Source organism: Metopolophium dirhodum, chromosome 1 (genome assembly GCF_019925205.1).
Source record: "Metopolophium dirhodum isolate CAU chromosome 1, ASM1992520v1, whole genome shotgun sequence".
NCBI lineage: Eukaryota > Metazoa > Arthropoda > Insecta > Hemiptera > Aphididae > Metopolophium > Metopolophium dirhodum.
In genome coordinates, this window is record NC_083560.1 from 69603835 (window position 1) to 69615971 (window position 12137).

The 12137-nt window shown below is 36.5% G+C and overlaps 1 protein-coding gene and 1 pseudogene across 1 annotated transcript; both read left to right on the forward strand.

Annotated features, from left to right (window-relative positions):
• The first annotated feature begins 3353 nt into the window (after positions 1-3353).
• Positions 3354-4574, forward strand: LOC132941117 (uncharacterized). Its single transcript, XM_061009026.1, has 5 exons — positions 3354-3524; positions 3879-3972; positions 4013-4035; positions 4148-4391; positions 4471-4574. The coding sequence occupies exons 1-5, from the start codon at positions 3354-3356 to the stop codon at positions 4572-4574; spliced, it is 636 nt and encodes a 211-aa protein (XP_060865009.1).
• A 269-nt stretch (positions 4575-4843) lies between these two features.
• Positions 4844-5774, forward strand: LOC132933492 (uncharacterized; annotated as a pseudogene).
• The last annotated feature ends 6363 nt before the right edge of the window (positions 5775-12137 follow it).

Consider the following 12137-nt stretch of genomic DNA (forward strand, 5'->3'; position numbering starts at 1 on the left):
TGTATAATTGCTAATTACCCACTATAATCAATAGGTAAGTAGGAATCATGAATAAGATATACCTTAATTTGTGGTGGGTAAGTATTCAATATAATAAAAGGTAACTTAAAATAATTTTTAAATTATTAACATTATTAGTTATCAGGGTTTGAACTTATGTTACAGTAACTACACGAACAATTTACAATACCTACATGTATCTAGCGAAACCACAGCCAATGAGGTGAGGCCTGTGAGTTTCGCTGGGCGTCGCGGGGTTGACAGACCGCGGCGCATGCCGAAGGCCGGGGCGTCCACGTCGCCGACGGAAGGATACTGACTTTGCAAAGTTTGCTAACACCGAGCTACCGTCCCATTTACGGTTGATTATGTGAATCAACCGGTGACACGAGATCCAATCACGGCGTCTTTGACGAACGTCTCGCTTGAAGTGCGTGAGATGAGAACCACAGAAGGCCGACGCTAGCTCTTATATGCTTAAGGCGACGCGTCGGGTGATTACTTCTCCGAACATCCCTCATGAGTACCTTGACCGATAGATGGTTCGCATTAGCTATGTGCAAAGATGCGTTCCTGGCGGGAGAGATCAAACCGAGTGGATGAGAAGGAGTACCAGCGACCCGGCCGCGGAGAAGTGGTGATCTGAATTCAGTCAACCGCTTGCAAATGACCCTGCTTTAGAGGAAGGACTCCGACGTTGTGCACCGGAACCAACCCCGACAGTACGGCGCCGTCAGCGGCAAAACCTTGAACGCACCAGCCCGTCAGGGCCGGCAATCGTAGTTTGTCGTCAAAACAAGCACAATTTGCTACCGTAAGACTGAAACCACCAACGAGTGGGCGGAGCCAGGGACCACATACCTGAACTACGGGCAGGTAACATCTTAGTTACGTTAGGTAGAAGCGAGGGAACGGGTGCTAAGACCCGCCGTCGCCGTAAGAACGGCAAAAGAAACTGCGGTGACGACGGCGATGGCGGGCTCGGATCCCCCGTTGCTGCGCGGAAACCGACCGTTACAAACAACACGAGGCCACCAGAACTCTGAAGGCGGCAGAGCGAGGGCAGGTTCGGGGGACCGTTGGTTACACCGGGCCGGTGTTCCCGCGCCCTCACAGGTGAAGCGCCCGCCGGTCGGGGAGGGGCTGGCGGGCCCCTAGAGCGGTCTGACCTAGGTTGCTGAAAGGGCATCGAGGTAACCCCAGAAGACTTACTGGCACGTCCACCCGCCTGGCAAGGACTGCCCAACCAGGCCACGACGAGTCAGGCGGGTGGACTGACCAGTACAAGTACACACCTGCTACCGACCGCGCTAAGACGAGTCACGTTGAGAAACTGGCTGACTAATCTGGTCCATGAAAGGGGCAGGCGGGGTACGGTCTTAACGAAGCTAGCCCTAGAGCTTCGAGTTAACTGAACTGTAATCACAAGGGCTCGGGGCAGGTCAAGCTTGGTGCTAGTGAAATGACCAAGGACCTCCGAGTTCCCTGGGCCACCTGTACCTTCCAGGGTGGCAACCCGGTGGTTTAGAGCACGCTAAGTCACAAAAGGTCTGAAATGGGTAGGAAGGCGGGGGGCGCCCGAACAAGGCTACACCGTCGAGCGCCCTCACGAAAAGCTTACTCATGATTGTGCAGAATCGTGCGGAGCAAAAAAGAGCCGCGGGATTGAGACCGCGGCTGACGATGTCCTGCCTGGGCGCAGGACTGGGCGGATGACGAATGGCCGGAAGGCGTCTTCGCACCCCCGGGTCACCTAAGGACCCCGTCCCGATCTCAACGCCAGTGGAGAGCGCATCTCCAAACCGAGCTTCCCGGGTAATAGGAAGCACCTGGAGGTGGTCTCAGAGACTTACCGGTGGTGACGGGGATGGGTCATCAATGAAGGAAAAGAGGACTGGCTAGGCAGTTTTCAGCAGACCAGCTACTCCAACAGTTTACCCCAGAGATGGGCAGCTTGCCAGGCAGGTCCTCATGGATCGCAGAGCATCTGCTTACACATACGACTGCCCGCCTGTCAACTACGAAAAAGCTCCGCGCTCAAGGTGCAAGCGATCGGAGCGGACCGAATCGCAGAGCGCGGACTCACGGAAAAACCAATAGCCGTGTTCCAGGCGTATCAACGCACTGAGGAAGGGCAGTCCTGATAGGCACGTCAAAAGACCTCGACGTGGGTCCCCGAATAGAGACGACCGAGGTGATGGAGGGCACCTTCCTTCTCCGCACGGGAACAAACTACCCGAGTGGGGGTACCATACCACCTGCGACAAACCAGTGGGCTTGAGCGAGAGGCGCCAGCGTACGAAGGGCGAAGCAGACGTGGACCTCTGCCGGCGCGCTGGTGCTTCTAGCACGAACCTGACTGAGAGTTCACGGGCCTGGCCAACTCGTGAACGAACGCGTGCAAGATGGAAGTCCGGCTGGGGGACACCCACCGACAAGCACCCAAACCCGAGCTATCGGTACGGACACGGCATCCGGCAAAAGAAAACCGTACCACTCCAAAAAGGCCGCACCGCGGCAGCGTAAAAAACTGTTCGGATGCCGACGCTAGTGGGAAAAGAGTCGTTGTGAGTACTCTGGATAACGGATCCTTAAATCTCATCCCGCAGGCGATGAGGGCAGCCCCACTGAAAACCTGACATTGCTAACGCCCGAACGGTATCAGTGCCCGTCGAGCTTTGTGGCGTGCGTCCGGCCGACGCGCGCGTGTACCTCGCGTGCTCGCGCTCGCCGGCCGCGCGTTCGCGACTTATGTGGATGGCCTCGCGGGGGCTGTCGGGAGTAGCACCTTAGTAGAAGGGGAGGAATTTGACTGGGTCGAATCCAGCGCTCGCTGACGTGGTTATACGAAACCCACCGATCTATCTCGAACGAGAGCAGCCGGCGGGGGACCGTCAGCTTGGCGTCAGGGCGCTCTGACGAAACCCGTCGGAGGGATGTGACCGCGTCGTGAAGGCGTGAAGAGCCGCCCTCGTGACATATGGCTTAAGGTGTAAAAACCCCCGAGGGAATGGTCTTATACTCCCCGTCACACACATGGTTAATGAATACCTACATGTAGGTAATATCATTGGTTATACATTAATACCTACATTATACATAATACTGTATGTCCTATAATGTATAATCAATCATCAATGGTACCTAATATAAGGCTAACCATGTGAAAATAGTTAATTAGACACTCCATAAAAAAATACATGTGTTCAGTACCAACTCTGATAATTATTATAGTGTATATTTCATTAAGAAGCCCATATAGTATTTGTGTTAATTAAATATTATAGTTAACCCCTTACTCAAAACATGCTTTATAACACTGCTTTTATTATTGGTATTCAATTGCACCTTACATGTTAACTATACTCTTAGAACATGGTGTTGATATTTCTTGCTTATCCATGCTTAGCGAAGAAATGATTAAAGAAATTGTACCCAAAGTTAGTGACAGAGCTAAGCTTATTACTAATCTTGGCGAATGGAGAAAAGTATTAGAACTAGCAAATAACAGAACTGAATACATGGTAAGCATTTAAGATAGGTTTAAAAGTAATATTTGATAACTTTATTAAATTAACATATTTGGAGATATTAAATAGGTAACTTAGGTATATTATAATTATATATAATTGCATGTCACCCTTAACAATAGTCTTTTAACTAAATACATTTTTTACAACATAATAATATTTGGTTTCCTAATACTGTTGTGCTTTTGATCAATGTTACATAAGTTAAGCCCTTTAAATCTTAATACTTAAGTACTTGTATATTAGTAATTAGGAAGTATTATATTTTATAACAATGTTTGGTCGAATTTACATTGTTAATTAATCTATAATTACTTGGCAAAATTATATTATAAAATCATTTTTTAGGACTTGAATAACTCTCAAATAACTCCAATAGACATTAATGTTTTGCCTCAATTACCTAATGAGGATTTATCTTCACTGAACATTGATGTTTCGTGTTTAACATCACCAGAATCTGAAACAAGTATTTTAAATAGTGGGCCATCCACATCATCACAAGGTACTGTTAAAAGTATAGCAACTACGTCTTCTGATAATACTGCTGAAAAGGTAATTGTGATATTAATTATATTACTTGTTAGCTTTATTAGTAAGAAATATAATTTTTCTAGGTCCCTAAACTTCTGGATTTTTTGAAAAGTACAACAGAAGGTAGATCAATTTTGTCTGCGTATAAAGACTTGTTAGATAACGCCGGAAGAAGAAAGTTATGCAATTTAATTGTTAGGAGGGAACTACAAGACAATCCAGAAACCCCAGTTAAGACCCAAAGACTGCTCTTTCTCGCACAAGAAATAACAGAAGTGTTTACCAAGGAACACATCAGTACATATTTTATTCCCTACATAAACTATGGTAAAATAGTAAATGTATTTAATGAATGTAATTATTATTTGTACTTTTTACCAGCATGTTCATGTTTTTATCACTTAAGGTCCTTATCTAAAGAAAGCAGCTAAGGGAAAATTACTGGATTGTTTCAACAACCGAAAAAGAGAGTATAAGAAAGCTGGTCTAATCGTTGCTACTCCAAGATAGAAATCAAAATCTGTGTTACTTTTATCTTTTAATCGTTCTAATATTGGTAAGCTTATATTTTACATTATTTTACATGTATGGATTGATATAACTGATATTATTTTAATAAAATTATCTTAGATAATGATAGTGTTGAAGAATCCATGACATGGCTTCACAATTCCTGTGATCTATGGGACATCGTCGAACGGTATTGGACAATAACATCATCAAAACGTTTAGAAAAAATATTGGATACAAACTCTCAAGAGATATCAGTTTCTAAGTATATGAATGACTTTCCTAAACTCAAAAAACCATCTGGTTATAGACTTGTAAGTTTAAAAAAAAAATTTTAATTAAAAACCTTGCTTATAAATAATAATTCATTGAATTTATTTTAGTTGATTGAAGATTTCAACTTTTTGTATTCTGAAAAAAGGAAAGTCTCTTGGAAACATTTCCACTATACAAACAGAAGATTTTAGAGCTCACAAAAAGTGTATCAAAAAAATTAAGAGATAATTCACTCAAATGTTTTTTAAAAGAATATTTAGACCTAGCACCAGGTATAGTAATATAATTGTATTTCATATTTTTCATAGTTACTATTTTATGTATTTATAATGGTAATTTAAATCTTTCAGAAAGTGAAGAAGCTTCTTCTATTGCTGCATTTTTAGTCCTACCATTTCTATTCAGTGCAGTTCCAACAAAAAGAAAGAGAGGAAAGACTACATGGAAACCATCTAAAACTGAAATGAAGGATGGGTTCATCACTCATATCAAATCTCATTCCGAACTTCAAGCAACTATAACTCGTAGAAAAGATAAGTTTTTTCAACTTGGATTAACATTACAGCCATTGGTTATAATAGTTGGGGAAAATATAAACGAAATAACTCAGTATTTTGTTTATGTCAACGGCACGTACTATGTATTAAAATCTATACTATCTTCAGTGGACTGTTGTTTTAAAGCAATACACCCCTTAAATATGGAGTATCCATTGGAAAAGCATGCCGGTTTGGTCATTTGTTCAAAAAGCTTTTTATCAAATAAATACTGCATGGGATACAGAGTTTGTGTCAGTCAATTCTCTGTTAAGCGATATTGGAATGTACGGTACTGTTGTAACACCATAGAATATTATGTTAATTACATTATAACATATTTTTCTTTTTTTAATTATAATAATTTAAAACTCATTTCTAAGCTTTAACTTGCCTACTTGTTTTATATGTAAAGAATCCTTTCCATTAATTTCAACATTGTGTAAACATTTTCAAATTAAACATGCTACCCATGATTTTGTAGAATATATTTGTATTGAATTGAACTGCGATAGATCTTTTCATTTGTTAAATTTGTATAAAAAACATTTAGCTACTCATTTAAAATATGTATAAATCTATTGTTAAGTTAATTCCTAAATTATTTATAAAAATGTATAATAAGAAAAATTGTGATTAAAAATAATAATTATTAATATGATTCTTAATATTATAAGTATAACATACTGGCAGAAAATTTATAAAAAAGAAATGTAATTTATTTATTTATTTACTTAATAATAAATATATTATTTATGACATACAATGTTAAGTTTTGTTTGTTTATTTAAAATGTAATGTCTTTATGTAATATTATTATATTTTCAGTAGCCAGAAATTTAATAGAAATTCTGGTACTTAGTTCTACAAAACTCAACTGTAGGGTTGACACAATGTTTTGTAACAATAAAAAGCTACACTGGTAGGTTGTACTAAATTATACAGTTAAACTTACCTAGTATTATTGTAATGATTAAAGACCGTATTTTAATAAACACCCAACTAAATTTGGTTGAATTTACAATTTAATGTGTGTAGCGACCAAACTATTAGGGATCTGTAACAAAGCATATTAATGTATCTACAAAAACAAATAGTTGTGGTAAAAATCAGTTTTGTAATCACTACATTTTTATTATCTATCTATAACTTAAATAAACTGTAATTGCTACAAAACTCAGTTTACCAAATGGAACATGTAATTTCAACCAAACACATTGTTGTCATGGGTGCAACCGAAAATTCTGGTAATAGCAATCATATTTTGGTAATGATTACCATTTTTTTTTTCAGTGAGTTGAGTTTAGTTTGACCTACACTTGTAACTTTTATCATAGAATGTAGACTTATAGCGGGAGGCTTATTATATTATACTGCAGTTATTGATTGTTTGAACTATTTTTAGTCTACTTCAGCGACGGCCGACGGATAAAGCTAAAATGGAGTTTGTGCGGTCAAAGCAAAAATATCTAGTCTGAGGGAATGAAAACCGCGTTTAAAATACCTACATATAACCAAGTTTATAATGTATATAATGTGGTCGTAGCTCACGCATTCAGAACCAAAACGGAAGTGACAAAAACACGACTCCACCACGAAACGACAAGATGTGTTCTACTTACTACTTAGTGCTGACTACTAGATGTTTGGATATGAAAAGTAGGTACCGAGCCACCGAATTTTAAGAATTTAACCATTAAAATGGGTTAGAAGTTAGCCACATTAATTTTGGTACTTTTCTACCAAAATTTATTCAAACTCGATAAGACATACTCCGGCGAGCTTGGGTAAGTTAATGATAATTTTTTATTGAGTTAAGTATACATTACATTCTAAAAAGCTTAAAGTTGAGTTATCTTAAATTTTTTTTTCAACTCAATTAAGTAAAAGTTAAATGGAAACTTACAATTAACTTAAGTTAAGTTATTTATTTATTTTTTTATATAAATATAGCCAGTAATATGGTTTAAAATAATAAAAACTAAATGTTTATGCAATATAATGCATCATCAATTATAATTGTATTATTTGATTACTTATAAATTAACGTAACTTAGATTTGATTAAAAGTTACTCGTTATTTATTAAGCTTATATCAAGAAAAATCAGTAACGTTAAAATGAACTCAACTTTAACTTTTTCACTCGTCCATGCTCGTCCAAGGCTTGAGACATAGTTATAGTTACTCGCTGGGTCCATCCCGAGAGTGCTCGAATTTATGGGGACGGATAATTGATAAATATTTATGCGTATACCCCTATCAATAATTATATCCTAATCAATAAAACATTTAAATATTTATTTTTTTTTAGATTTTTGCATCCCCCTTCTATATTTTCCAAATTAAGCCTGATCCTTACCTGGTACTTTTATACTTTATCGTTGACACTGGCGGTGGCTTGCGGCGTTTGATTTTGTGAACCGCATTGTTGACTGCAATATAACGATATTATAATTATAATATAATGGGTACGCGTGGCAAGAGTCAAAACGGTCTGTCGGGACATATTATAATATGCATGTTGAAGTCAAACGAAAAATAACGTGATATTAACGGCCTCGCGTCCCGTACAATACAATATATATAATATTATGATAGTCTGTAGTACAACGCACATATTGTATGCGTATTATGCCGTACCTTCGTAATGCATTATAATTATTACAATACGAGTTCGTCTCGACGTTTGGTCACATTGCGCCATTTACGCCGTACGCAATACCTATGTAATTTAATGATATATATATAATATGTCATATATTATACGTGCTTGTGTGTGTGTCCGTGTGTGTGTGTATTATATTATTACGGCACCTCATCGTGCATATCATTACGATATCGGATGTGGGGGACATCGAGGGGCAAGGGGAGGAGGCGGACCAGAGATGTCGTCGAGCGTGCGGTATATATATAATAATATAATATATATATATATAATATGGGATACTGCACAGGGCGTGTGTGCGTGTGCATAAATGTGCTTTTGTGTGTAAGTATATATTATTATTATTATTATGTGCTTGCGTGTGAGCGGCTGATATAGATATTGGAACAATATATATCGGCCCGGGACAAAGGTCGGTTTTGGGGAATGTCGAGTCTTATATATATATATACATATGTGTGTGTGTGTGTGTGTGTGTGCGTGTGCGTGTGCGGTTACGCAAAATGTCAGCGGGAGCGAAAGCCGACCCTATTGTTGACATCGGATCTGCCGGAGCTATTGTGGGGGGAGCGGTGGGGGCACCTAACCCTGGATTTCCTCTACACTATACATATAGCTAGTATAATATTATTATTATTATTATTATTGTTATTACTATTATACCGTTTCGGAGGCGACGTTATCGTGAAATTTCCAGCGCTTTCCGATATCAATTATTGTCATTATCATTTTATATTTGTCGTTTCGACGGAGTCGTGCAGACGCTATTACAGCAGGGCGCGGTGCGAAACGTTTTCCGTCTCTTTTGACGCGTTACAATAATAATACTTTTATATATTATTATATATAATAATACAATATTCAGCGGGCGTACGTGCAGTGCAGCCGTCCGGTGTGCACCTATGTTTGCAAGTGGGTCGTATGACACCTATCATGCCAACGCCGTGTCATATTTCCACGAACATTGCCTATACATACTACAAAGGTTATAATATTATTATATACTCATAAACGAGGCGTATGCTTGGTGTACGTCAGTGTTTCTCAACCTTTTTGATATTGCCTGCGCAGACGACCATAATAAAAAAAATTCTAGTTATAAATTGTATTACTGCAGTTATAGCCTTATGAATTAATATGCTAATTAATATGATTACATTTTGAAATCTTTTAACACACGATTGTGACACACGAAAAGAATTTCGTGACCCAAAATTTAACGCATCCGCTTTGGGTCCCAAGTAGTATAGGGGTTAATCACAGCTACTGGATTATTTTAGGTATTACACTAGTTGGGTTCCTAATATATTTTTCTGAATACTACACTATACCCACATTTTCCTTCCCATTTTAACAGAGTTAGGACTGTCTATGATCTAATTAGACCAAAGGTTAAAAATGTTTTTTACACCTTCTTTTTTCAGTTTTTTTATTATTACAAATATAAATTATTATAACTTTACAAAATAAGTTAGAATACAATATAGGTACCTACAATATCAATAACTAATGTCGTATACATATTTACCAACACAAAAGTGTATTTTTTTAGAATATTTTATTTTTATTTTCAACAGTTTTAATATTGTTCTTGATATTATAACTATATTTGTACTGTATCATCATTTAAAATCTAATAATGTAGGTATAATATATTGAAAAGCAACAAAACTGTAAAAAATATATTTTGAATAATTTCTTTTGTCTAAATAGCTCATAGAAAGTCCTAAGTCTGTTAAAATGGGAAGGAAATGTTAGAATATTCCCACTCACTAAAAAATATTAAGGAACCAACTAATGTAGTACCTACCTCAAATAATTCCGCACTCAACTAGTAGATATAGCAATTTTAAATTCGCGACCCAACTCGGATGCAGCCCCAAGTTGGAAAACACTGGTGAATGTTATCGTTTGCGGTCAGGTTGCCGATTAATTGTCCAGACGAATATCATAACATTATACGTTTACGTGAATGTATAATGTATAGTCATATAGGTAGTGTATTATATTACATAGTATTATAGTTGTGATTAGTGAATATTTTAATATTAAATGTTGAAATTATTTTTTAAGTGCACTTTACAAGTATATATGTAGTACACACGTCGCGATAATATATCACGTTAATCTTCAGCCCAAAATAATATGAATCACCATTGGTAATTGGTAGACGTCGTCGTGAAATAAAAAAAAAAAAGTAAATGAAATTCGATGGTTGAATTCGTTATGGACTACGGCACTGCGTACGATTTACTTGTATCCGTGAAAAAATATATTAGGTGGTTAATTTATAGGTAAGGTGAATCTGGTAAAACTGGTACGTTTATTTTTTTTTAATTTTACTTTGACATATTGATGTATTAGTTAAACTTGATTAATTGTTTGAAATTACATTAATAGATAATATTTTCTTTTTCTGTTTATTTCATATACATTTACGCATATAACAGTAAAACCGTCTTTCACGTTCTAGCTTTTTGTAATGATTCGGTTTGAATTTTGTATTAGGAAAATGTATATTATTATTATATATTTATATTTATATTTGTAAAGTGAACAGAATGTAACACCAACCTATACGGTTATATTGCTATAATAGTGGCTCCCACTGCAAGCCACAGATTTTCAATAGGTACATCATAGGTAATTATATTATTTTCTTGAACATAAAGTATTTATGTATTATAAAATATTTAAAGTGTACATTTTTGTTAATCATAATATTGATGCCTGATGTTGGGATTCGGTTGCATCTTTGCGGTCGTTCATTTAACAGAAAATGTCTTTCAAACTATACAATATATCAGTTATCATGTAAACTTTTGTTTCACATTCTTTGGTACTTAAAAATAATTTTGAGAGAGACTTAACTCAATCTGCGTGCGTCACAGCAACTACACAGTTCACATATTAAACACTCAATGTCGGTTGATCAAGTTTCCAGAAGCGATACACGTCATCTACAGAATAGTCGTCGATTGGCTAGCAATCGTCAGGCAAAGATTAAATTATATATTTATGTATTATAATATATTGTATACCACTATACCTCTATGATATTTGCGTTTTCCTTGAAATTGCGATTCGTCTATTCTCATGAGTTATAACCTCTCCAATCACGTACACCTCTGCGCGATTGTCAAATTTATAAGTAGCTACAAAATCAGTCGTGTAAACTTATATTATCCCAACAAAAACACTCCGTGTAAAAAAAAACAGTAAGTATAAAAAAAGGGCTCTAAAAGTTGTGGTATGATTTTATAGATAACTAAGTCTTTGAACTATATATATATATATATAATTTATGTTAGAATAATCTGTTAAAAAATTGAACTTATCCTGGTGATTTTAAAGCAGTTGTTTACACTACCTATTTCAATGATAGTAAACTATATTATTATGTATACTCATTGTAATACGCCTAGTATTTTTAAATTTTTAACTTAAGTCACTAAGCTAAGTTAAATTTTTTAGCAGATTATTTTAATATAAATTGTATCAGCTATATAGTTCAAAGACTTAGTTTCCTATACAATTATATCACAACTTTTAGAGCAGTTTTTTTTACATGGAGTAGGGCAGACTATTTTTGTTGGGATATCACTCATATTTTGTTGATACCTTATCATTTCGGGAACATATATTATAACGGATCTTATAATACTAATACAACTATCTTACAATGATATTTTTTTCTTTTTTTTCAGATTATGATAGTAATAGCCAAAATTAGTATTATTATTATAACTTTTTTGTTTATTGGTTGCCATAAGTGTTGGATAGTGCATTTTAATGTGGGCATCGGGAAATATTCCTAATAAAATGTTGAAAATACGCTACAGAAATTTATAGTTAAATTGGCTATAACTCTGTTGATATTGTTCAAAATTATTTGAAAACTACACCATGCATTTCTACGTTAAATTTACATTAGATTATTTTATTTTCAAACTTCATTATTTAACTACAAATTTGGTATGCTTTTTTCGTGAATCGTGTTTCTTCCTGTAATTACTGTCCGGCAGTTTTCGCGTGCATTTTTATTTGTTTGTATTTTAAGGGGCACTTTTCTTTTTATATATAGC

Coding starts and splice junctions, on each gene's coding strand:
- LOC132941117 (XM_061009026.1), top strand. CDS start 3,354: ATGTTAACTATACTCTTAGAACATGGTGTTGATATTTCTTGCTTATCC. Junction 3,973..4,012: donor ACTGAACATTGATGTTTCGT/GTTTAACATCAC, acceptor TATTTTAAATAG/TGGGCCATCCACATCATCAC. Junction 4,036..4,147: donor GCCATCCACATCATCACAAG/GTACTGTTAAAA, acceptor TAATTTTTCTAG/GTCCCTAAACTTCTGGATTT.